Source organism: Mauremys mutica, chromosome 7 (genome assembly GCF_020497125.1).
Source record: "Mauremys mutica isolate MM-2020 ecotype Southern chromosome 7, ASM2049712v1, whole genome shotgun sequence".
Lineage (NCBI taxonomy): Eukaryota > Metazoa > Chordata > Testudines > Geoemydidae > Mauremys > Mauremys mutica.
In genome coordinates, this window is record NC_059078.1 from 23,998,641 (window position 1) to 24,023,590 (window position 24,950).

A 24,950-nucleotide genomic window follows, 5' to 3' on the forward strand; every position below is an offset into this window, starting at 1 on the left:
GTTTAGACCCAAAACAAATCTAAGACCAAGATCTAGGGACAATTATACAAATTACAAAGTCTCTCCATTTATGATTTCATGGCACAGTAGGAGAGAATTTAGCTTCTACTATGGCCTCTCCTACTGGGATTTTTATGCCATGGTGGTTTATCATTATTAATCATGTTTAATACAGTGGAATCCAAAGACTAACAGAAGGGCCCTATTGTGCTAGGCACTGTACACACACACAGTTGTAGATGGTCTCTGCCCAAAAGACCTTACCATCTACATAGACCCGACACTGCCAGGGGAAGAGGTAGAACACGCAAGCAGAGTGAATAATGTAATAGCAGCAAATGTCATATTAGTTCTATAATTTTCTAGGGGACAATGGGTTTAGTTAAGGGGGATCATCTAAACGGAAAGAAAAGGGAAGGGGGTTGAAGGTGCCAGGTCAGAGGAGAAGATAAGAGGGGCAGGTGTGGAGTGATGCTACAGGGAAGAGACTGTAAGGGAGAGGCAGCATTAGAGCTAACAAACAGTCACTCAGGGCAGAACAAGGCCTGTCAAACTGTAGAAAGATTTTCAATGCACAAGTTCAAAGCCCGAGCTCTCAGCCCTGAGGGGATTTTTAAAATGTTGTATCTATTAACTGTTTTTCATGGATGGAGCTGACAAGGAGAGAATATCAAACACAAAGACCATCATACTGAGGCCAATGGGGCGGGGGGAGAGGGGGAAGCAGCAATCCACAAAAGCAGGGTGTGGTGAGACACGTCCCCACCCCAATCAGGAGCAGGCAAGGAGCTCCCCCTGGGGCCTCAGTCCCTACCAGACACACCTGCTGCTGGAGGAAGCAGGCTTCAAAAGGGAAGTTGCTGTGCATTGGAAGGTACTGAGTCTTCTTGCAGAGCAGCTGAAAGGGAAACAGCTGACAAGCCTCCACTGCCCACAAAGACTTCCCACAAGACCTTTGAAAGGGGCAAGAGTGCTGAAGCTGCTTGAGTGTGACCCCTGAGAAAGGCCCTATCACACAAGGACACATGAAGTTGAATATGTATGGCACCTGTACATAATCCCCCTCCCATTACCCAATTTTCCTCAGATGTTGCTGCACCCCCTATAGCTGCCTGAGGCCAAGACAAAGCTTGTTATGCACATGAACATTTCTGAAAAGAGAAGAATGGATAATACTTGGTTTGATAATTGGATCAGAAAAGCAAATGCACAGAAACGTCACCCCAGACTCTTTGCATCACATAAGCACCAGGAGGGGCTGTGCAGAAGGAGGGATATCAGTGGATCTGTCCTATAGAGGGTAAATGTCTCATCCCAGCATGCCACTCAGAATCTCTGTCAGGTTATGGTGAGGGAGAGGCCAGGCAGCTAGGATTTACACAGATCCAGTGACCATTCCACACCACATAACTAGCACAGACACTGCAGCTGCTGTTCTAGAAAAATAGACTGGAGTAGCAAATGCTAGGGGTTGGAGGCCACGCTGTATCCCTGGCCTGACGGGTGGTTGGGGGTGCATTTCACCTCCACAAAGCCTGTCTAGCCACCTTGATGCAGGTTCATTTAATTTCATCCTGAGTATACTCTGCAATAAAACTCAGCTACTTAGTCTATCCAGAGTAGCACAGGTGGACATACATGTATATAAAATCCATTCTACAAATGCTTTATTCTGTATGCAGCTTTAAAAACACATAAATTCAACCCCAGAAGCAGAGATTCAAAGGGACACTGCATGCTACACGCTCTGCTTCTCAAGCTATGGTCCATGGAGCCCCAGTGGGTAGTTAAGTATTTTGAGGCCAAAGAAGTGGGGTCCATAAGTGAGTGCATCCTTGCTGAAGTGGTCGCAGCCTGAGAACACAGGAATGTATGAAAGAGAAATGATTAAATCCATCACAAAACAGCAGGGAATAAGTGCCTTGGAGCTGCACTCAAAATTAATCATAGATCAGGAGTGACATCACCTTTAAATAAACTGCACAAGACTAGACCGACCGATAGATTTTTATAATTTAAAACAGCAACATTCTCAAATTTGTAATCTGAACTCCCTGCATTATGCCAGTCCCCCATGAAGAAGCCAGGAGTCTAGCCAGCTTCCCATTAAACATTCTGAGTAAGTGTAAGCTTTCTGGAGTTGCATCCATAGCCACTTCAATCTTTTAATGCTGCAGCCCAAGATTAAGTCAATTTTAGATTTTTCAGTAATGAAAGCCCAACCACACGAGTAAACATTTTGTAAAACAAGAACTGCATTCAACCAACACACCCATCAAGGTGCCTGTTAAACAGTAGGACTAACAAATACAATTTAACTTTAGTTAAGGTCTACACATTGTCACAGATCATTATGGCAGGACGCCGCCTAGATGAGGGATGCTGCCTAAGATGCAGATCTCATGGTATTTCAGCCCACTGCCCTTGAACAATGGTGATGCCTGGATCACCTTCCAGCTTTCATCATTTGCCAGTCCTCGGTTTTCTTCTGTGTGAAAATGAAATGCTTTCTGCAGATTCTTCTGGGCTGGGTCTGAAGATCAGCTTCTTTGATCTTCTCGTTGCCATAGTGAGGTTTACCGATATTTAGCTGCCTCTGACTGAACTTCTTTGGAATGCCACAGTTACTATTTAATTTTGGGAAGAAAATGATCTGCTATTACATAGATGATCTGCTGGGACAGTGGTTCTCAAATTACAGCCCTTACAAGGGGTCTGTGGCCTTCCTAGAGAATTAAGGAGTAGGGGAAAGGAGTGCTGGAAAAGAAGACAGATCAAGGGGAGGATCTCATTCCAATAAAGCAGCCTGAAGAAAGAAAAGGATGGAGAACCAGACCATTCATCCCAGATTGCTGCAAATGCTTCCAGTTTATCATGTATTTGAATCTCAGGCTACAGTGAATCAGGTATTTATCCTACTCTAGAAATTTGATGGGTGGGTCTTACACCTGAGTTGTGTCATACCAACACCCTTAAATCAATGTATCTAACAGTCATCAAAATCCACTAAGGGGAGATCAGTAATGAGAGAGCTTTAAGGCCCAATCCACAAAAGGGATTTAGGCATTGCGACGCTGAGCATTGCAACGCCTAACTTTTAGGCACCTAGAAAAAAAACGCACAGGAACACCACTGCGATCCACAAAGCCCAAGTTATGTGCCTGTGCTCCCTAGACAAAGAAAGGAGAGGGAGAGGTGCCTTGGACTATGATCCACAAAACACAGCATGCTAGGATGGGAGCTGCCTAAATAAGCAAATGGAAGCTGCTGCTGAGAGGGGTATATCCTAAACCCCACCCCTCTCCTTCACCTGTCTCTGCTAGTGATCCCTGACCTGGGGGAAGATATGATTTAGGCAGGAGCACCTATGTAGGACCTAAGCTGGTAGGAGTGCTCAGAGACTGCTTGATTCCACAAAATGACACCAACCTTCCTTATAACCTTTAGCTGAGTGGTTAGCACACTCACCTGTGATGTGGGAGACCACTGGTTCAAGTCCCCCTTCTACCAGGGGAGGAAAAGGGATTTGAACAGAGATCTGCTACCTCTCAGGGGAGCGCCCTATTCATAGGCTTATAGAGTCATTCTCTTTCTCTGGCCCAATTTAAAATAATAACTAAATAGTAAGTGGAAGAACTTCAAAGAAGAGGATGAGAGAGCCCCATAGCAAAATACTCCATTGCCTAGAGGTTAGAGCATCCACCTGTGAAAAGTGGCAGATCTCTGTTCAAATCGGAATGTGTGTCAGTTAGAACCTATGTACCTGATCTGCCATTTGAAATCCGATTTTACCTGAAGCTTTTCAGGCCCAAATCCTGTTCCCATTAAATGCAATGGCAAAACTCCACTGACTTTAAAGAAAGCAGAATCTGGCCCTCGCTGCCACCTTTATGTCTCTTGGTACTCTGAAGTAATCATTCATTGCAATGGAGCTTTAATAACCCAGAGTTCACAGAAATTTCAAAATCAACCAAAATACCCACCCCCTCGATGGCCACCACTATCTACCCCCTTCCCCTCCCCCCCCCAATGAAAAATTCATGCATGGAGCACTCTGTAAATTACTAGATTTTAATAATAATTTAAGTCCTTTGCATATTCTAGAAACCATGTAAACATCTAACAACTTTTTTTCCAGCTTTCCACAAATAAAACTGTCAGCCACTTTGTATTTATTCCTGGAGTGAAAACAACGACCAAGCAATTAATGTAACGGCATGTTTCTAATTTTGCTAAAATAGGAGTGAAGATTTTTCTCTTTAAAACAAAAGACAGACTAGCAATGGGTTTCAAATATATATACAGATTGGAAAAGGAGCTCAAAGGTGGCTCTTAGAAATGCACGCTTAAATAGAAATATACAGTCTGCAAGAAACTTTACAGTTTAGAAAAAATGTCAAACGTTGATGTCCAAGTAAGGAGTCCAAAGGGAATGAGTGGTGGCAGCTGTATAATGATGTCATCCCACACGCTTTCAAGGAGACAATGCACTCTTTAGCTTTCTACTAAATACAAGCAATGCTTGAGACCAAGGAGCAGATTCTCATCAGTGCTGCAGCATGAACTGCTGCATAGCTCGAATGCATGTACAGCAGCTGATTTTGAAGATACACAGGGACATGAGCTGCATAGTTCTGGGGGTGAGGCAGTCCAGAATCAATCTCTACATATCATACAAGGTGCATCACAGATAACAAAACGTAACTAGTCTGGCTCTTTTGTTTTGATATAATTTCATTTAGATAAAAGTTACGACTATAAATTTAATTACACATACAAATCATCAAAAGGAAACACTACTGTATTTTGTACTTATCTGCACCACTATATTTTAAAATGCATTCCATTGGAGCTTATAATGCATCTGCTAGCAATTCGTATTGTAAAAGGTGTAAGAAATACACAAGCCTGTATAGCATCTAACCAATATTACAATTATCTCATTAAGCTTACATCTGTTACACTTGTTTTCAATTACATTACCAATCACAGAATTCACAGAATTCATTAAGAAACTCATTATTTACATCAAAATATTCAGCAACACAATATAATTTAAAGATCTAAGAGCTCACACCCTTGTGTTAACCTGAATTTGTTCGTTCACTCATCTATATACAGTATTATTGCTTAATCAGGCCCCAAACCTAAAAGAATAAATGGGTCCAGGAGTTTTTCTCCACTTGTTTTAATAACCATCTTGAAACTGCTCTCCATATTTGAGTGATTATATACATGGGCAGAACATCAAAAGAAAGTATCCCCCTTTAAGCAAAGCCAGATTGTACAAACACCTCAATATTCTAAACTGTTAAGGCAGTATATATACACAGGAGCTGTTCAGGGAGTAAAAATCCATCCACAGTAAGTGTAAACATTCTGGACATACACTCGTTTTTCCTTTTGTGCACTAAGTGTTATGTGTTGCCTTCATTTTCTGCATAAATCGTAAGTTAATGAGTTATAGCAACAGCACTTCAGCAAATGCCTGGAACATCAGAATTCTTTTATAACAATTTATCATGCAATGCAATAGATTCTAAGTAGCAGAAATACCTTAAATCTCAGTCTATGAAGTTCTCCCTCTTCACTAATTCCTTCCATATTCTAACGTCTAACACCTATGTTCCAATAAGTTTTACATTAAATACGATCACATATCATAGGCTGCATAAACTCCAAGTTTTCAGTACATTCCATGGCTAGAATTTTCTGATTTTCTAGTTTTATATTTTAAAAAATGGAGATTGCTCAACAGATCCCTTAGGTCACTGTGTGTTGTTAGCGCTACAGCTTTACATATCAATGATTCTGGTTTCCTCAGGGACTCTGGCACATTCGCCATGTTTTGTACAAGATCCCTGAGAACTTATCACAGCATCAGTAATTCACAACTCAAAACATGTTCAAGTGCTTGACTCTACATGAAGTTCAAGCTAGTTTCTTATTGTTCTCTGTGTTGTGCACCAATGCGAAAAATTCCAATATGAGCTTTGCCGTTTTCCTGGGCCGCTCCACTACCACAGAGTGTCCACAGTTTTCCAAAATATGTACCTGACAATCAGAAATAGATTTTGCTAGGATATCTGCTCCAGAAACATCCAGAACCTGAATGACAGAAAAAGTAGTCAGAACCAAAGAAAAAAGTCTCAGAGTTGAATCAAAAAGTTTTTATTGGCTGTTCCATGACCCCGTTTGAACCATCTCTTGTGTATTTTTACATCAAAGTGGGATCCTAAATTACTATGGAATGCATTTGTTTCCCCACATCAAATTCTTCAGGAATAGCTCATATCCAGGTGTTTCCTCTGGCCCTCCTACACTGTGTACAAGCCAGGCCTAGTAGTGGGAATAATTCAGGCACTGACCACATGCAACAGAATCCTACTGGTTACAATTTAGGCACTCTCTGTGCATGTCTGTGCACACGCATGCGTGTAAGTGGGTAAATCATACACCTCTATCCCCTGCAGCACAGTTTTATAAACCAAGTGCTAACATGGTCTGCAGACAAAAAAAAAAACGTGTTCGTATTGATGCGGTAAACCATTCTAGAACCCCAATAGCAACTACCAAGTGTAATGAGCACTGTGGCTAGCAGAGTTCTGCTCCCAACGTGAACGGAGTCTGAATGTTCCCACCACTTACCCAGTTCCACTGACAATGTTCACCATAGACGTCTCTCCGGTCCAAATGCAAGTCTCTACTTTTATTTCTGTTTCATCTGAATTTCCCTATCACTTAACATGATCTGTGAGCATAGGAGAGGATTTAAACAGACTAGGGCTCTCTCTGGCTCCCCTGCCTGGTTTAGAGGTCTTGTGGCAACTCTACAGCATCCTCAGTCACAGTTTGAGCTCTGCTTCCCTCTTACCTGTTGTCAGCAGGGGCTCCAGAAGCACCTTCTCCCACCAATGCTGGTAGAACCTCTCCTGTCAGAAGTGTCTGCTCCCCCCTCTGTTAGGGTAACTAGGGAAGATGACTAGTGGGATCCAAACAGCCCACACTCCACGGAAGGCAAGCAGATGAAGGGGAAACCAGTCCTCATCATCTGGCAAATTCTATTCAAGGTGGACATGACCCCATTGGCAAAGAGAGGTAGCCTATGGGTGGTGTGGGAGGGGAAACAGGGACTCCCATGGGGAAGGAGTTATCACTAGGGTACCTTTCACAAGAACTACACTTTTTTTTTAAATTTATTTTATTAAAAAGAGTTCCAAGCTCACCACTCCTTTTTAATTTAAAGTCCATCCTATTTCCAGCTGGTTTCAGACCACTCACTGATTCTGACGGTGTTACATTTCCCCTTCTATCCCACAATATAGGCCCCAATTTTGAGTTCCCTAACAGGTGTGGTTGGGGGGCATAGCAGGGCAGAAGTGGCTCTAACCTACCTTTCAGGCTTGGATTCCAGGGCTGTTTGGGAGCCTGCCTGGCTCCTAGTATAAGTTAAAGGAACCTCACAGTTGTTCTAGAAGCTCATGGCTTCTTATGAGCCATGGGAAGTAGAAGAGATCCAGAGAGCATAGTACCCTGGCCTCTCTCCCTCCCCACCTCCTCCCCTCTCTGAAAGCCCTCTATGACGGGGACTGGCGTGGGGCTACTCTGGCAGGGGAGCTCCCTATCCCTGCAGCACTTCCACCACCTTTAGGCCACCACCGCCGTGTAAAGGGGCTCTGGTGCAGGGGAGAATTGACATTAAGCCTCCCTTCTACACAGCTCCGCCCCTGCTTATGTCTCCGCCTGTTTTCCTGTAATCCTTTGCACGCATGTACACACCATCTTCTCCTTTGCAAACGTGTGCACGCACATGCTCCTCTCCTCACTCCTTAACATTCCCTTGATCTCCTTCCCAGTCTTGCATCCTTGTGCCTTTCTTTTCCTCTGCCGCCTACCCAAGGAACAGCCTTTCTCTTCCTCGTTGCCAAGACAACTCTGTTTTCGCTTCAAAATTCTTCTTCCAAGCCCACTTCTTTCAGTGAGCTTTCCACTAGCTGCTCCCTCCCTCACGACAATTAAGCAGACAGCATCTGAGCTCCTGGTAGCCAACTCCCTTCCCAGATCTGCTCTCCCTGTCCCCTTTCCATTCTGTTGCCCATTCCCTCCTATCATCCTTCATAGACTCCCGTCTGACTGGGAGTCTTACTACGGGTCTGTAAAGCACCACACAAGTCACTAGTGCTAGCTGCTTATGTAACATGCATACAGATGGAAACGGAGCACCAATCCTTTATAAAAAAATAAAACAGCCCAGCGGCAGCAGTACCTGATCTTGTTTTCCCCAGATGATCTGCGTTGGGGCTTTGATCTTGCTCATGTTTTCATGAAGAGCGTGTCTGGACTTTTCATCTGTAATTTCTAAAAATACTTTTCAGCAGAGAAGAATTAGTCAAACACAAGTGGGATTTGTTCCATTTACTGCTAATCAGCATGGCCCAAATCCTGAGCGAGTGATTTCCTTTATTCCTTCAGCAGGCTCCTGCGGCCGCCAGTGAGGGTTTGCCTGAATAAGGAAAACCTGCAAGAGGGGGCGACAGTGGGAGGAAAACACTGCTGTGCTCTCAAAGGGACTGTACCCCAGTTGGCCCATGGGGGAGGCAGAACAGGATATAGGGCCTGCCCACAAACCACAGATCACTCCAGGATCCATCGGTGGCAGGACAGCATGTCTGTGACCTCTAGCATGACAAGATTCTCCGACGGCCCCACTCTGTTAGCAGCGTTAATTAAAGCTGACCAATGATTAAAACAGATACAAACAGGACGGGGGAAATTAACTGCTCCAGCCGAGGAGGAGGACTGCTATCCCAAGTCAGGGAGCTGGGGGAGGGGTGGCACACCCCTATTCTTTTAATGAGAAGGGGAGCGGCACTCTCCTCCCCATTACTTCCCCCTTATTTCGGCCCCTGAAGCGGACCCACCAGGGCAGGTGCAGCTGCTCTATCCCACTTCCCTTACATTCGGAAGAGGGAGCTAGGGCCTGGAACAGTCAGGCCCTGAGGGGCAGCCAAGCCTATGGAGAAGGATTTGGCTGAGGGTGCAGGCAGGGTTTTTCTGGAGTAAACATTTGATTAATAAACCTGAGGGTTTGTTTTCTTTTTCTCTTTTGGGGGGAGGCCCTCTGTGAAGACTGTGTAGTTTGTTTGGAGCTGGGTGGGGACTCTGTCAGCTCACAATACTGCTGGGCAGGGGAAAGACGGGTGCAGCAGAGACACATAGACTCTGGCTGTGTCACTCCACCCTTAGCTCCTCACAGGGCTGGCTGAAAGAGGGGGGATGATGCATGCCCCATGACTGTCCCTACCCACTCCTCCACCAGCAGGGAATCTCCACACTGGTGAAGCACCCACCACAGGGAAACCCTGTTATGGAGGCAACTAGGTCCCCTTCTGCATGAGGGGGAGAGATTTGTACACAAACTGGGTACTTAGGATACAGATCAAGAGACACTGTGTTTGGTTCTAGCAGAGCAGAACCAGCGCACTTACATTTCCGGTAAAATTCGTTATGTGGGATGCGAACATCAACAAGGCCCTGCAGGATCTATAAATAAATAAATGTGTATCAGGGTAAGAGAACAGACACACCACACACGGCCCACACGCTGCCACTCAGGTGACAGCATGTGGCGAAGTTTCCTGAGGACACTGGACAAGACTGTGCCCAGAATCTGACTCTGGGACCTCTTCTGGTCTGTCCTTTTGCACGTTACACAACGTAATTAAAGCACAAGCTTACTTGGAGACACCTTCTGACAACAGGTTGTTGCCGTAATGCCTGGGAAACAAGGCTTTGTTACATCGCTGCAGAGCAAGAGAGTAAGCACACAATATGTGACGCCTCATAAAGGGGCTACAAGCTTGTAGGATAAAAAGGAAGCAGAAAAATGTCCTTCATATTGTTCAGTTGGAATTTGCTATCAAGCCAGACTATGCACTCTTGCCAGGTCGTCTCAGGAGTTATCATACATTTCTTTATTATTCACATAAAATTAATACTTTTAATTACCTTACCTTGGCATTACTAATACTTGGCATTATTTTACATTTCCTCTTCTCCTATAATCTATTAATCAAAGACTTCCTAAGGAAAACATATTGCTAAGTTCCTTTTTCCTCACAATGGAACAATTAACATTTCCATTGAATTTGCTAAAAAAAGAACAAACAAACAAGTCTCTTATGTACTGGACGATAACTTTTCATCTATCTAGCTTTTCCTGTCATCTACATACACTAAAAGCATATAGACTTCCCACCAAGCTGCCAAAGAATCTAGATCCTTCCCACAGGGAAGCATCAGGCGAGTATGGCTGGAAAAAAACAAAAGGAAAGTGGCCTAAACCACTAAAGATACTAGTTAGATGCAAAAATTATTGGGGGAGGTTCTATGGCCTGCTTTATACAAGAGGTCAGACTAGGATGATCATAATGGCCCTTTCTGGCCTTAAAGTCTATGGAAAATTAGAGACTGTGGAAAATATTTTCCCATTAACATTCCCATCCCTCAAATCTCTCAAATCTCCAGAGGAGGGCGGCACCAGAGGAGCAAGAGACCCCCAGGAGCACTGACCTGACACTGTCTGCAAGGGTTGCTGTAAAGAAGTTACATTTCTGAACAGAAACCTTCTGAAGTTTCTATGAAGTCAAAAAGATAGAAAAGCTATCAGTAGAACTATGCAAACGCCAGACCTTCTACATCCAACAACCTGTATGTTCTTTATAATCCTTCCTGATTTAATCAAACAAAATTAGTCATTGTAAAGATCCAATTTCAGAGATACTCAAAATGAAGGACTAGTCATAAGTGTGACACCTTCCAAGTTGATTTGGAGCACAAGAAGGGGAGGAGAGAGGGATTTTGGCACAAGTCCCACACCTTCTCATTAGCTCTTTTGGCTTCTTTCACGGAGCATGAAGACACAAATGCCACGATTATATTTCGGTGTATACTTTCTATACTTTCAGATATACTTCCGCTAGGATCACATCAATGATGAATCAAAGCCTGTTTGATCTAGTGAAGACTGCAGGATTGGACCTGAACAAATATAAATAAAAATTTCTTGCCCTGATGGACAATTTCAAACTGTGTCTTAGGGGGCCAGCATTCTGTGCAAATTGCTAACAGTTCTTTCTTTCCCGTTCTATAAATATATAGCCACATTACCTGGAGAATTACACTATTCTAAGATACATCCTAGATTGTATCATTTCAGTTTTATTGTCTTTGACACAACCATTCTGTATAAAACGCTTGGATTTCAGTGAGAGGCAAGCTTGCCCTCTCACTCTCTCTGTGAGAGTTATTCTGCTTATGGCCCATCCTGGCCAAGTCTACTACCTTCTGTCATGATTAAAGATGATGACTGACTAGGATTTCTTACCTGCTGAGGTACTTTAAAGCGCACATAAGAACAAAGCTTCAGCATGTCTGCCATTTCCTCAGGCGTTGATGGAATTAAAGGAATCCTGTCAATACATTCAGACTCTTTCAGCTCCCGCAGACGCTTAAGAAATTTGTTATCAGTTGGATATGGCAGACCTACATACAATGAACAAAAATAACCACGTACTAAAATCCAAAAGTGACAACAACAAGACAGCCATTCCTAGAGATGGCAATTTGCCACAGAAGGTAGTTACTTCTGGGCGTACTGTACATTTGACTGTTGTAAACTTTCACGCAGTCATGACAGCCTCCGCTAATAGCTATGGTAATCAAACTAATAGCACTAAACACAGCACAAATACACACCTGCTTTGTGTTCCTCCCAGTCCCCCGTTCGTCTGAAGAAAAATGAAACCTGTGGTTTTGTCACATACTATTCAAAATGAACTGAGACCGATGAAGTGTTAATCAAGATATGGTTCTGCCCTGCAACACCAGGGGATCTCTGTCCTGTGGGAGTCTCACATAAATGGAACCTGCCAATTTTACCGAATTGTGTGAAGTGGATGAGAGAACCTTTGTAATTTCTCAGTTAAACCAGAATTTCAGCAAGTTTGTCAGTCTTCTCACAAAATAACGCTTTTCATTCTCTCTCTTTCTCTCATTCCTTGGTAGATCTTGATTTCTCCTGTTTTCTAATTTCCAGAACCCTTTTTCCTAAAATGTTTTTAAAAGCCTATCAAAAGGAACACTGCCACTTTCCATAGGCCATAATTTACCTCCTTTCAAAACAAAACAGTGAATCCCATTCCCAGTTCCATCTATGGAATTAAAATTTTATGACTATATATATTATATTATATTATATAATATAATATGTAACATGTACAATATAATCTATTCCTGAAAATGACTGAAGTTCAGCCAGGGGAACTAAATTACTGATTTCTATGGCCTTCCTGCCTGCTTACTCATTCAACCAAGGGGTGGGATTACACGTTATACATGTATAGTATTTACCAAATGATATCCCAATCCTCCCTACTCACCATAACTTTGACCCTACTGCTCCCGTGGCTGGTTGCCTCCCAAACACTATGCAGAGAATTTCTCATTTTAATAAAATAGGAAGTGCATTTCCTTGATACACTAACAGTGCATTACACAGGAGGAAGCCAGATGCAGCAGCAGGGAAGGTGGGTACTCAATTGCGGGTGTGGAAGGAGATGCAGAAGGGGAGCTAGGAGCATACAGTGTGTGCAGAGAAAGTCAGGATGCAATCTGACAAATACTTTACATATATTATGAATGGATGTTTGCTTGCTGGAATGGTAATACCACCAACAGCTAGTGGGCTGAATAACTTGTCACATACAGGAAGATAGAAACAAACAAAAAAACAATCCTGATGAAGATAGAAACAACAAACAAATGTCCATTTTCTATTATCTTTTTCTAATTATTTGTATAGTTAAGCTGCAGCAGGACATTGTAGGTCTCCTCATAATGTGGGACATACAATTCGCAGGTGGCAACAGCAACCTGCCCACCAAAATGAATTCTCAGACAGGGAACTCCTGAAGCACCAGCACTTTGCTAAGCTACCTCTAGGTGCTGGGAAATTAACAACGAACACTGCAGGGAAAATACAGAACCAATGGAATTAAATATTTATTAGTAAGTGACACTCTAGGCTTTACATAACATTTTTGCAAAAATTTTCCCCATCCAGTTCTACTTCAAACCTCTTCACTAGGAGGTGACTCTTCAGGAGTCTGATTTGTCTTGTGTACCCTCAAGTTTCACTTCATTTAAAAACTACTTGCTTACAAAATCAGACATAAAAACACAAAAGAGTGTCACAGCGCACTATTACCGAAAAATTGCTTATTTTCTCATTTTTACCCTATAATTATAAAATAAATCAATTGGAATACAGTTGAACCCTGTTATGTCGCTGGCCTAGGGGTTTGCCAAAAAGCGTCGAGATAACCGATGATCGAGATAAACAAAAACCAATATGGCGGCAATACATTAACATGTGCTTGAAATTTCTTTATGTACATGATGTGCGTTAATAAATGAGAATGTACATGCACATGTTTTTGGAGGTTTTTTTACACAACAGCGTTGCCGCGATTTGTTTGATGAAGCGATCGGCATGCTATAAAAATGTACATACATGTTTGCTAACAACAAAAGGCATATGTGCACCAACTAACAGCAGAGATTTACCAGTATATTAAGAATAAAAGTTTACATGTCTGTATCATGGCTTTGGAGACCTTCTCGTAGGTCTTTGCATTCAGTTTTTTTGGAGCGCAGTTTTTTTGTTTACCAGTATACAATACAAACCACCGTCGATTCTCGATACAAACCTTTATTATATTCTCCAACATTGCAAACACAAAAACTCATCATCGGAAATATCCTGAATGACGCAGTGCATCCAGCAGTTTGAGATTGTTTCCTTCTTCACGTCATTCCAGGCTGATCTCAGGAAGTTCATTGCATCTAGAAGGGAAGGGGTGTACTGTGCCTTCTTTTCATCATGGAGCAGGTATTGGCGCATCAACATTTTCCTGTAGTACACCTTAAACACTTGGATTATCCCCTGGTCCATTGGTTGGAGCTTACTGGTTGTGTTAGGTGGGAGATAAAAGATCTTAATGGCCTTGAGACCAGGAACATCCGGATGAGCTCTACAGTTGTCCACGATCAGTGCCACCTTCCTTTTCTCTGCTTGGAACTTCCTGTCCCACTTTTTCACCCATGCACTGAATAGATCTCCTGTGATCCAGGCGCTTGGCTGGCCATCGTAATCACACTGGAGAACTTTGGTCTGCTTAAAGCATCTGGGATTCTTGGACTTTCCTATAACGTAGAGCGGGAGTTTTTGGCTTCCATCCATGTTAGCAGCAACTAGCACTGTAAGTCGGTCCTTCGACTTTTTTCCACCGTGACAAGCCTCTCCACGAAACGCCATAGTCTTGTCTGGAAGGCATTTCCAAAACAGCCCAGTTTCATCAGCATTAAAAATGTTCCGAGTCTCATAGGTATCCAAAATTGTGCGCATTTGAGTCTTCAGCCATTAATCCACTTGTTCCTGTTGAACCGCAGCGCTCTCTCCACAAATTGCTTTGAAGACAATGTTGTGCCTCTTTTTGAAACGATCCACCCACCCCTGACTTGCTTTAAAGTCAGGGTGTCCTAGCTTTGCAGCAAGGATGTCCGCCTTCTCCATCAGCAAGGGACCATTGACGGGAAGCTTTGTTGCTCGCGTATTTGTGAACCATTGAAACAGTGCATCGTCGACATCTTTGTGCTCAGCCACTCTAAGTTTTTTTTCTTGCTGGATCAAAGACAGACTTCTCGTACATTTGCTTTATCACGTCGGCCTTCTTTTTCCATCCTGAAATGGTGTTTGCTGGAATGCCATGCTGACGACTAAGGTCTGCCGGTTTTCTTCCTTTTTCTAGCTGCAGTATGATTTCATACTTTTTCTCTATTGACTGATTGTCCAGTTTTCTCTTAACACCTCCAGACATTTTTAGAAGGGAAAAAATAAACAGATCCTTCAGACAAGATCAACAAGAATGAGTGAACTGGCATGGGAGTGAACGACCATACAGACCGTGATCACGTACTACGTGAACTCAGCACATGCGCAGTGAATCGAGATAACCGTCTTATACACGCTGCCTACACGTGGCTGGATCCGGCGAAGCGGGACAGGGAAGCCGGGCGGCGGCCGTGGACGGGGACCCGGAGCCGGGCAGCCAAAGAAGCGGGACCAGGGAAGCGGGGCGGGCGGCAGGCGAAGCGGGGACCGGGTAAGCGGGGCCGGGCGGGCGGGCGGCGAAGCGAAGCCGGGCGGAGGGGCGGGCGGCAAAGCGGGGACCGGCAAAGCGGAGCGGGGCGGGCAGGCGGCAGGCAAAGCGGGGACCAGGTATGCGGGGCCGGCCGGGGACGGGCAGGGACCGGGTATGCGGGCCGGGCGGGCGGGTGGCGAAGCGGAGCCGGGCGGAGGGGCGGGCGGCGAAGCGGAGCCGGGCGGGCAGGCGGCAGGCAAAGCGGGGACCAGGTATGCGGGGCCGGGCTGGCGGGGACGGGCAGGGACCGGGTATGCGGGGACGGGCTGGCGGGGACGGGCAGGGATCAGGTATGCGGGGCCAGGCGGGCGGCCGGCGAAGCGAAGCCGGGCGGAGGGGCGGGCGGCGAAGCGGAGCCGGGCGGGCAGGCGGCAGGCAAAGCGGGGACCAAGTATGCGGGGCCGGGCTGGCGGGGACGGGCAGGGACCGGGTATGCGGGGCCGGGCTGGCGGGGACGGGCAGGGACCGGGTATGCGGGGCCGGGCGGGCGGGCGGCGAAGCGAAGCCGGGCGGAGGGGTGGGCGGCGAAGCGGAGCCGGGCGGGCAGGCGGCAGGCAAAGCAGGGACCAGGTATGCGGGGCCGTGCTGGCGGGGACGGGCAGGGACCGGGTATGCAGGGCCGGGCTGGCGGGGACGGGCAGAGACCGGGTATGCGGGGGCGGGCGGGCGGCTGGGGACGCGGGGAGCGGGCAGCTGGGGAACCGCGCGGCTGGAGAGCCAGGGAGCGGGCGGCTGGGGACGCGGGGAGCCGGGCTCGAGATATTAGGGTTGGGCAAATCGACATAACGGATGAGAAACCCATAAGATAAAGAGGGAGTTTGGCGGTTCCACTTGTAAAACCTCGAGTTAATAGGGTTGGCAAGTTAACCGAGGTCGAGATAAATGGGTTCGACTGTATTAACATTGTACTTACATTTTAGTGTATAGGATATAGAGCAGTATGAGCAAGTCATTGTCTGTATGAAATTTCAGTTTGTACTGACTTTGCTGGTGTGTTTCATGTAGTCTGTTGCAAAACTAGGCAAATATCTAGATGAGCTGATGTACCCCCGGAAGACCTCTGCGGACCCCCAGGGATAGGTGCAGGTTGAGAACCACTGGTTCTAATTCATAGATGCCTGACACATACACAGAGATAGTTATTCACATCACTTTCTTTCTCCAGAGCAGCACAGGTGATAACTAGGTAACATTCCACTTTGCCCTTTATTTCTTGCCTTGGAATCACTGGTTTATTGGATAAGAAGCAGCAGGGGCAAACACCAGAGCCTTTCCTGCACGCAGATAAAGCTGTGCCAACACTCAGACACATTTGTAGCATTTAATTCCCTAGCTTGTACTGAATAGTCTGGCCAGGTATTAAGACAGGAGAGTAAGTTGATTAAATGTGAAATTCTGCATAACCAGGTACTTCAAAATTCGCATTTACTGAGTAACTTCCCTTCTTGTAAGTCTCTAAACAGCTGGAGAGAGCATAGGGGATTTAGTGGCAGATTTGAGAAGAATCAACTAAGCGATCTTCCCTTTTAGGCTTTTGGAACAGGAAGGACCCAATTCTCACTTACAGTAAGGCCTCTTTACAGCTCTCTGGCAGTGTAAAGATGTCTTAAAGCGGGGCCAATGTAATCTACACCCACTTCAAGACATCTTACGCTGCCAGAGTGCTGTAGAGAGGCCTTACTGTATGCGAGGATCAAACCTGTAGAGATGAGACTAGACAGCTAAATCCCCCTGCAGGTTTAAAACGGACACTTCTTGTGAAGTCAGTTCAGATCACCTCTCTTGACCCCCTCCCCACCCCCATTTTCATTCATCTCAGCCACTCCTGTCCAAGCCATACGGCTTTGTGCTCTCTCCCTTAGAAACATCACACAGAGCACAAAGGTTGACGCAGACTCTGCCTAGCTACCCAACAGCTAAGATTAGACTGTTGGCAAGAAGCATCACTGGTAGAAGGTGTTTCAATTTACAAGTTTCTAGTCAAATGGGTATTACAAAAAAAGGATTTTAAGAAAGGTCTAAGGATTTTCTTTCCACCATACTGAAAACTGGAGACGACACATTTAGCAATCTCTCAGTTACATACAACACTGAACGTTTACACACACATTACCAAAACATTCAGAGCTGCGTGGGAATTTAGCCCCACAGCTAAGCCTCTGCCAGGTGCTGGGACTGGACAACGGGGGATGGATCACTCGATAATTGCCCAGTTCTGTCCACTTCCTCTCAAGCATCTGGTACTGGCCATAGTCAGAAGACAAGATACTGGTTTAGATGGACCACTGGTCTGAACTACTATGGCCATTCTTATGTTCTTAACTCATTCCAATTCCAATAGCAATCCTGGAACTAAACCTCTGTGCCTCCCTATGAAGATGTAAGGGTCCACATTTAGGATTATAGTTACTTCTCAATGTGTCTATAACAGAAGTAGCTGCTGTGATACCAAATGCCACCACGCCGGGAGAGCCACAACCCTTTGATCTGTAAAAGCCAATGAGGAAACAACAACTCTTTCGCTGGGCCTGCAAATACTCCTCCACGTCCTGGTCCCTCCTCCTACCTACACTTCCATTTCTGCCCTCCCTCCCCTGCAACAGATAGCAAAGTAGTTGTCCCCCGCAATTAGTGGGTTTCTGAGGCTCTGTGGCACCTCCCCTTAGGCTGGGGGGGGGGGTTCCGTTAGCATGGGGCGGGCTCGCCCACCCCATTTCCTGGAAACCCAATAGATACTCCCTGCATAGCAATTTCTGAGAACCTCCACCTTGGTGTAGCATAGGCTCCAAGATACCAGAAAGCAAAGGTGCTGATGATATGTGTTGTCCTTCTCTGCAGTGGGCATTGTGGATGGCGGGGGGGGGGGGGGGGGGAATTAAGGCAGCTCTCTTTCTGCCCAGATTCTTCCTCCACTATGTGCATGTGTGAACATTCCATTTTAAATATTCGCAGCTCAAATAAATTCAGAACCAATCTTTTTCAACAGCATAGATTGTCTGTCCCTCCAGCTTCAGCCAACATTGAGCTATGCAAACACATTGTTTTCTGCACACATCATTATATAAAAAAAAAAAATAAGTCACCTTTGGGCTGCAACTAAGCATGGAACATTTCAGCCTGAACAGGAGTTTGCTGGAGAAAGCTGTGAAAAAGGGGGCTTAGAACAGAGACTGGAATTCAGCTTTCGCAGCATTTGTTATCTCACACTTCATGTGCTGTGTTCCAGGAGTACATGCACTGTTCTGTTAGAGTCTAATTAGTCTTATGGAGAATAAATACATCTAAACTAGATTCTAAAAGTCTCAGTTGGTGCCAAGGATTTCTTCCCACTATCTAATTCACAAAGTTTACACTGGATTCAGTACTACCCGAGGTTCTCTAGGTTCCTTTGGTACAGGGTATATACCTAGCTACTTCCTTCCATACTGTTTTTATTGTGCCACTCACCTGCAGGGCATACAAGAGACAGGCTGCAAATCTCCACTGGGTATTGAGCAGCATAAACTCCTGCAACATTTCCACCCATTGAGGTGCCGATCAGGTGAAAAGGTCTTCTGTTCAGCTTGATACATTCAACAAACTGAAATGGAAAGGGCAATGAGGCCACAGGGAGCAATTGCACAGTTACAATCCAAGTCATTAGAAAAAATAAACTCCAAAGCTACAGCATATAGTAATCATGAGGTCCTGGCAGCATTGCAGTAAATCCTAAAAGCAAAGCTAGAGCAGTGTGGTGGATCCACAGAATCTTAAGATTGCCCGTGCATCCTCTTTAAATAAAAGGAAACGTATTTCCCATGGAAGGTGTTGGCTTAACAGTGCTGAGGGTGGACATCACCATCCACAGAGCAGGGTAAGCTTCCCCACCTTGTCCCAGCAAAGTGCCTTGTCCCTGAGCAAGAGAACAAGCTTGAGAGCTAGCAGAGTAGTTCGGGGTCCGTGACCTGTTAGTTTTTAGCCACTGCAGAGATTGTCAAATTAGCAACAAGCGTGGAAGCAGCGTCTGTGACAGGATACCTGCCCACTGGAAGGGCATTGAGAACACCACTCTCCTTTCCTGTTGTTATTTTTATTGTTTCACGGGTCTGGCTGGTGCTTGACAGACAAACAAAAACACAGGTCCCTGGCCCAGAGGCGCTTACAAACTAGAAGGTTAGCAAACAAGCGTTGATAACTTTCAGTCACTGCTGACCCAGGCGAGATTGGAACGGCTAAGGCTTAAGGGCTCTGCAGGCCATTACCAAGCCTCTGAACCATCCAGCCTCATCTACATCCCTCTTTAAAGGAAAGGAAAATAAGCAAAAATAAACTTCAGCCTGATCCTCGTCCTAGAGAACAGTCCCTGTTTCACCTCCTCCCACCTTCCTGCTTGGTCTTGTTCCTCTTCTCTCCTACATTCCAGCCCCATCCATCTTGATAATGCCAATAAGGGACAAGGGGGGAAAATGCAGACTTAGAAAATACCAAAATGTGGTTCCCACCTGCTGTTTATTTCTGCAGCATTTTACCAGCCGCCTCTCCATTTTCAGAGCTCTGCTGCAGAGCTCAGCTTAGGAGAGATTTAACGCTCTCCACTGAGGCCTGATACTCATTTACATGTAGGTTCCTGTACACCACTCTGGCAGTGCAGAGGTGTTCGCATAAATAAGAATCTGGTCCAGAATATATTATATACTTAAATCAAATGTGAAGTAAAAAGCAACACGGTCACAAGGAAGGCATCTGCTGCTGATGCCAAAGGAAATGGACAGAGGCACTTGGCAGCTTTTACAGAGATGGCGATTCAATACCAGTGTATAAGGTGCCACAGGACTCTGTCGCTTTTAATCTGATAGAGTGGTGCGTGAGTGACTTGGGGGGGAGGGAGGCGGGCTTGTTGGTGGTGATCCTGGATCCCTGCCCATTTTCACTGCTGGCTCTTGAAAAGATTTGTGGGTGGAGAGGAACTGAAATCAAATCAGAGTATATGATTGGGGAAAATGCTACTGTTGTGCCTCCACATCCCATCCCCCCCACCCCACTACAGGCGTTTTTCTTCAGCCCTGCCATACCCCTTAATTACAACCCTGCCTGGCTCAGCCATTATGCTGAAAGGAAAATTTACACATTTTATAATCTGAGCAGCAAAATACAAAAAATCCTCCCATCATACGAAGCTCCTGTGAGCTGCAGGGTTTTAAGAACTCATCTGATTCTGGGACACAGGGTCCTAGCTGTAATTTGCACACTGAATTTTCTAACGTATTCGAATGTGCCTAAAGCAGTAAGACTGTCCAGGCTAATCAGTCACACGGTAGGGGGTTAGTCCTTGAAGGAACAGAGGGACACGTTCCCTCTGCAAAGTTCCTTCTGCAGGATGGCTGCAACTTAGCACATGAAAGAGAGCCAAGGAGCAAAGGCAATACTGGCCCATTTAGTGATCCAAAGGAATGCACAGCTGAGCTGCAGGAGGGGAGGGAAAAGGAGAAGCAAACTGCACTTGCTACAGGCCAGGAGTAGATGATTTTCCCTGCAATAAGAGGAAAGCAGGGGAATGACTCCTCTGGGGTTTTCCTGAGGCGGCACACTCGCATGCTGCCATCTACACAGGGCTGAGCCAAGCGCACAATCTAGCCCTCCATGTTTCACCTTCAATCTTCTAAAGAGAAGAAATCCTGGTTTCCAATCACTTCAAAGACAAATCAAACCCATATACCCTGATTGCCCAGGAAGGGGGACATGGAGAAGAACAGGCATAAAACACAGCTGAGGCCATCACCTGGTGTATTCTTTTAACTTGCCCATTGATGGAGTAGTCATCTAATGATGATCGGGTAGTTCCCTCATGACCAGGCATGTCAACACAAACCAAGTGCAGGTTCTTCGGAAGGAACTGTGGAAACAAAGCGCTGGGCAGTTAGCCTAGAGAAGGATCCTATGAAGGAAATTGGTAATTACAGGGGGGAAAAAATTGATTTCCTATTAGAATCTCGCTGGGAAATGTTGTCCTGATTAGCACAGTGTGGCCAATGGCTACACCATATTACATTAGTTCACTGCGAGTTGGTATTGTCTTTTATAAGCTTAAGGAAGTTTTATTGTTTAAAAAAATAGAATCCAAGAAAAAGAGAAGGGGAGGGAAAAAGGGGGAAACAGGGACTGTGTTATAAATGTTTGGTATGTGTACACCCAGCATGAGAAGTGATTAAATACCTTGGGCTAGATTTCCTGCACACAAAGCTTCTCTCTCACAGCACAGACTTGCCACCACACAGAGATGGTTTCCAGCAGAGAACAGGTAGCTTTTCCTTTGCTGCTTTCCCTCAGAGATGTTGCTGGGAGAGAGCAACTTTACTTCCTGCTGCTGGCTCCATAGGAGCTCTGCAGGTGGGCGTTACTGTGGGGAAGTGTGAAATAAGTACCTCCCATAATCATCCCATGTACACGTTCATTCTGGCCAGCAATACCCACTTTTGGGGTGGTGCAAGGCCCCTAAAAACACCTCCAGTGTTAAGGAGATGAAGCCTGTTTTCTGAGACCACAACCTCCTCTCCTCAAGCAGATTTTGGGTCTTAAGGGCCTTCCACAGGGACTCTGCCTAGGTGCTGACACAGACTAGAATGCGAATCTAGCCCCATAGATTAAATACCGGAAATGACCTATTCACCAGAATTATTATACACCAGACTCCAGCTGTTAAGAAAAGGCTCCAACCTATTAAGTACAATTTAAGGGCCTGTGATATACAGGGGGTCAGACTGGATGACCTGATGGTCCCTTCTGACCTTAAACTCTATGGGAACGTCTACACTACAAACTTAAGTCAACCTGTGTTAGGTCGACTTACAGCCATTGCAGTAATTACTGAGGTGGCCGATGACCACACTACCCTCCTTGTGCTGATGGATCACGTCCTCACCAGGAGCATGTCCACCAACTGAAGAGGAGCAGCCCACCACCAGCCACGAGCTCCATGCAGGAACCGTGAAATTGACAAGAATGACATCCAACAGCCAACGTAAGTAACGCAGCGTCTACACAGACACTGCATCACCCTATCTACACCGACATAAGCCTTTTGTGGAGGTGGAGTTATGATGTTGATGTAGTAGGGCACTTACATTGGGGGGAGCAAGGCTGTAGCATGTACGCTGACATTAGGCAGCTTACGTTGACCTAACTCTGTAGTACAGAACAAGCCCATGACATTATTAAGTTTGGAAGCATAAATCCTCTAAACTTTGAATGACAAAAGGGGTGGAATGCATCAGATGATCAATATGTACAGTAGCTGAGGATATTTCTAGATTTCCAAAATAATTGTCATAGTTGTGATCAGTATAGCTAAGCTTCCTAATGTGCTAGCAGGAGACCCCTTTTTCACAACACCAACAGCACTGCAAGTAAAAGTGTTCTCTCGCTAAGGCAGTATCCATTTGTTGTTAGAAAACTGGAAACATACCTTGACCACAGACAACCACATATCTTTGTGGGCTGAAAATCCATGTAACATCAGTATGGATGGTTTGAATCCAGGTCTCCCTCGATAAGAAAAACAGAACCGGTAATCATCATAGTTAGCATATCTAACCTGCATGCCCAGTGCTCGACGCCAGTACCTAAAGACAAAGAAATAAGTGAAACATGACATTGGAGCGTGATCTAATAGTCTGAGCACAAGACAGGAACACAGGACTCCTGGGTTCAATTCCAGGCCCTGACTTGCTACGAGAATGCAGACTTAACACCCAGATCCTCAATGGTATTTAGGCACCTTACATCTACCAATTTCAATGGAAGGTTGGAACCTAAATTCCTTTGTGGATCTGGGCCTCAGGGTCCAATTCTAAGCAGTACTGAGCATCTCTTGCAAATACTCAGCACCAACAATCCCCAGTGAAGTCAGTGTATGTTGAGGACGCCTCAGAGGATGTGCTGAAGATTAGCCTCTTTTGGCTCAGTTTACTCATCTTTAATATGGACGCAAACAAGGGGAATTGTGAGGCTTAGTTTATATTTGAAAAGCATTAGGAGACCCTTGGGTAAAATGACACAAGTAAAGGCAAAGTATGATGGACATGTAATGTCAGGAGTTGCTATGCTGGCTCATTTGAGTTCAATGAAAAATGTCACAGAGAGCTCAGCCCCCACAAGGGACTGATACACCACTGACATGGAAAGTGGGGCTTCAATGGTGTGCTGGGCTTGTGGGGGCCCTGTGCACTGGGGTGGACCCAATCTTAGGGGCAGCAGGCACTCAGATGCCCCACAGATGGGTGCTGAGAACTTGAACAGAGCAGAACAGCTAGCAAACCTTTATCAAAGTTTAATAGTTTGGCAGCTGCCACAGGGTGGCTGACCCTTTAATTGAAGCTGGTCCAGCGCCCCTGCACTAGAACAGGTGCTCCTGGTTTGGCCAGCTATGAGGGCAGGGCAGAGTCAGAGAGGGAGGAGGTCCCTGAAGGAAACTGTAGAAGGTTCCTCAGGGAAGGCAGAAGAGGGGTTTTCTGGATGAACTCCCCAAGCCGGAGCAAATGGAAGGCAAGAAAGCAGCAGAGGGAGTTGCAAGCTGGAGAGCCAGAGCTGAGGGCCAAAGCGGGCTAAAGGCAGGCGAGCAGCGGAGGGGCATACCGGCTGAGGTCTCCACGCTGGTGGAACGAGAGGGTGACAGAGGACTGGGGAACAAGTGCAGGGCTTACTTTCTGGCCTATTTAAGATGGGAGCTTAACAGAACTGGACAGTGCTGGATGCTCCCTGATGAGGATGAGCTCCCAGCAGAAAGGCTGCGGGGTTGCAGCTGGAAGGGCTGGGGCGGCTGTCCTGGCAGGACAGGAGAGAACTGAAGAAGTGCCCAGGAGCAGTGGAAGGCTCCTGAGTGTGGTATGTGCTATGTCTACTGACCAGATCACATGGGATTTTAAGGACTGCATGGCAACGGGGCGTAAGAAATGGACTATGTTTCGGGACTTTTGTTACAGATTATTTGCACTAGAGTTTTGTAATAAACTGGCCCTAAAGAGGCATATTACTGAGACAAGAGAGCCTGTTGTGAAGTCATTAGAAACTCAAGGGGGGAAGTAGGACAGTAAACCTGGTGTTAGGGTGCCCATCTGAAAGGGAGCACTCTGTGTCAAAGGGGAATCACTGACAGCTGCTTTATAATATTTGAAAAACCATTTAAAGCAAAAAGTGACCGGGACAATATTGTGGACAGTTATACAGCATCCTGCATTGCTTCCAGCCGAAATAAAGCCCCACTGGAATGATGCACTGGTTTCAAACCAAGGTTTTGCTGATGGTCTCTATGGCCTTTAGTCATTTAGGCCTGAGGTACACAAACAGCCATTTTGCTGCTCACAAGGCAAGAGAGGTCAACCAGGCTGTCGCTGGTCTCAGTTGTCCATCTGAAATGAGCTGGGGAGTGGGCCTGCATGTATGCAACACCCTCCCTGCTGATGTCTCATGAATCCCTCCTCTTCAAGGCTCAGCACAACGGCTTTCTATTCATTTCACGCTAACTTTGGGGCTCTATTTTTACAGGATTTTCCTTTTTGCTGTTGCTCTGTCTGGGACCAATCCCGAGTGCCATAAGTAAATTTTAAAACAAATGGAGGTTCATTCAGGCCAACAAAGCAAGAATTTGCAACACAAGGCAGATTCTAAGCTCCATGACACTGAAGTAAAAACAAGACTGACTTCAGTGAAGTC

At 45.6% G+C, this 24,950-nt stretch overlaps 1 protein-coding gene across 4 annotated transcripts in view; it reads right to left on the bottom strand.

The window, feature by feature from the left end:
* Nucleotides 1-4,309: 4,309 nt before the first annotated feature.
* The window catches only part of ABHD6 (abhydrolase domain containing 6, acylglycerol lipase), a 59,665-nt gene continuing 39,024 nt past the window's right edge, over nucleotides 4,310-24,950 (bottom strand). For all 4 annotated transcript variants that reach the window (XM_045022854.1, XM_045022851.1, XM_045022852.1 and 1 more), the window contains exons 4-10: nucleotides 22,705-22,861; nucleotides 21,022-21,135; nucleotides 18,711-18,843; nucleotides 11,387-11,544; nucleotides 9,489-9,543; nucleotides 8,267-8,367; nucleotides 4,310-6,108 (exon numbers count right to left, since the gene is read on the bottom strand). In XM_045022854.1, coding sequence (XP_044878789.1) covers nucleotides 5,932-6,108; nucleotides 8,267-8,367; nucleotides 9,489-9,543; nucleotides 11,387-11,544; nucleotides 18,711-18,843; nucleotides 21,022-21,135; nucleotides 22,705-22,861 — 895 coding nt within the window. In that variant the 3' untranslated portion in view covers nucleotides 4,310-5,931. The remainder of the gene's footprint in view (nucleotides 6,109-8,266; nucleotides 8,368-9,488; nucleotides 9,544-11,386; nucleotides 11,545-18,710; nucleotides 18,844-21,021; nucleotides 21,136-22,704; nucleotides 22,862-24,950) is intronic.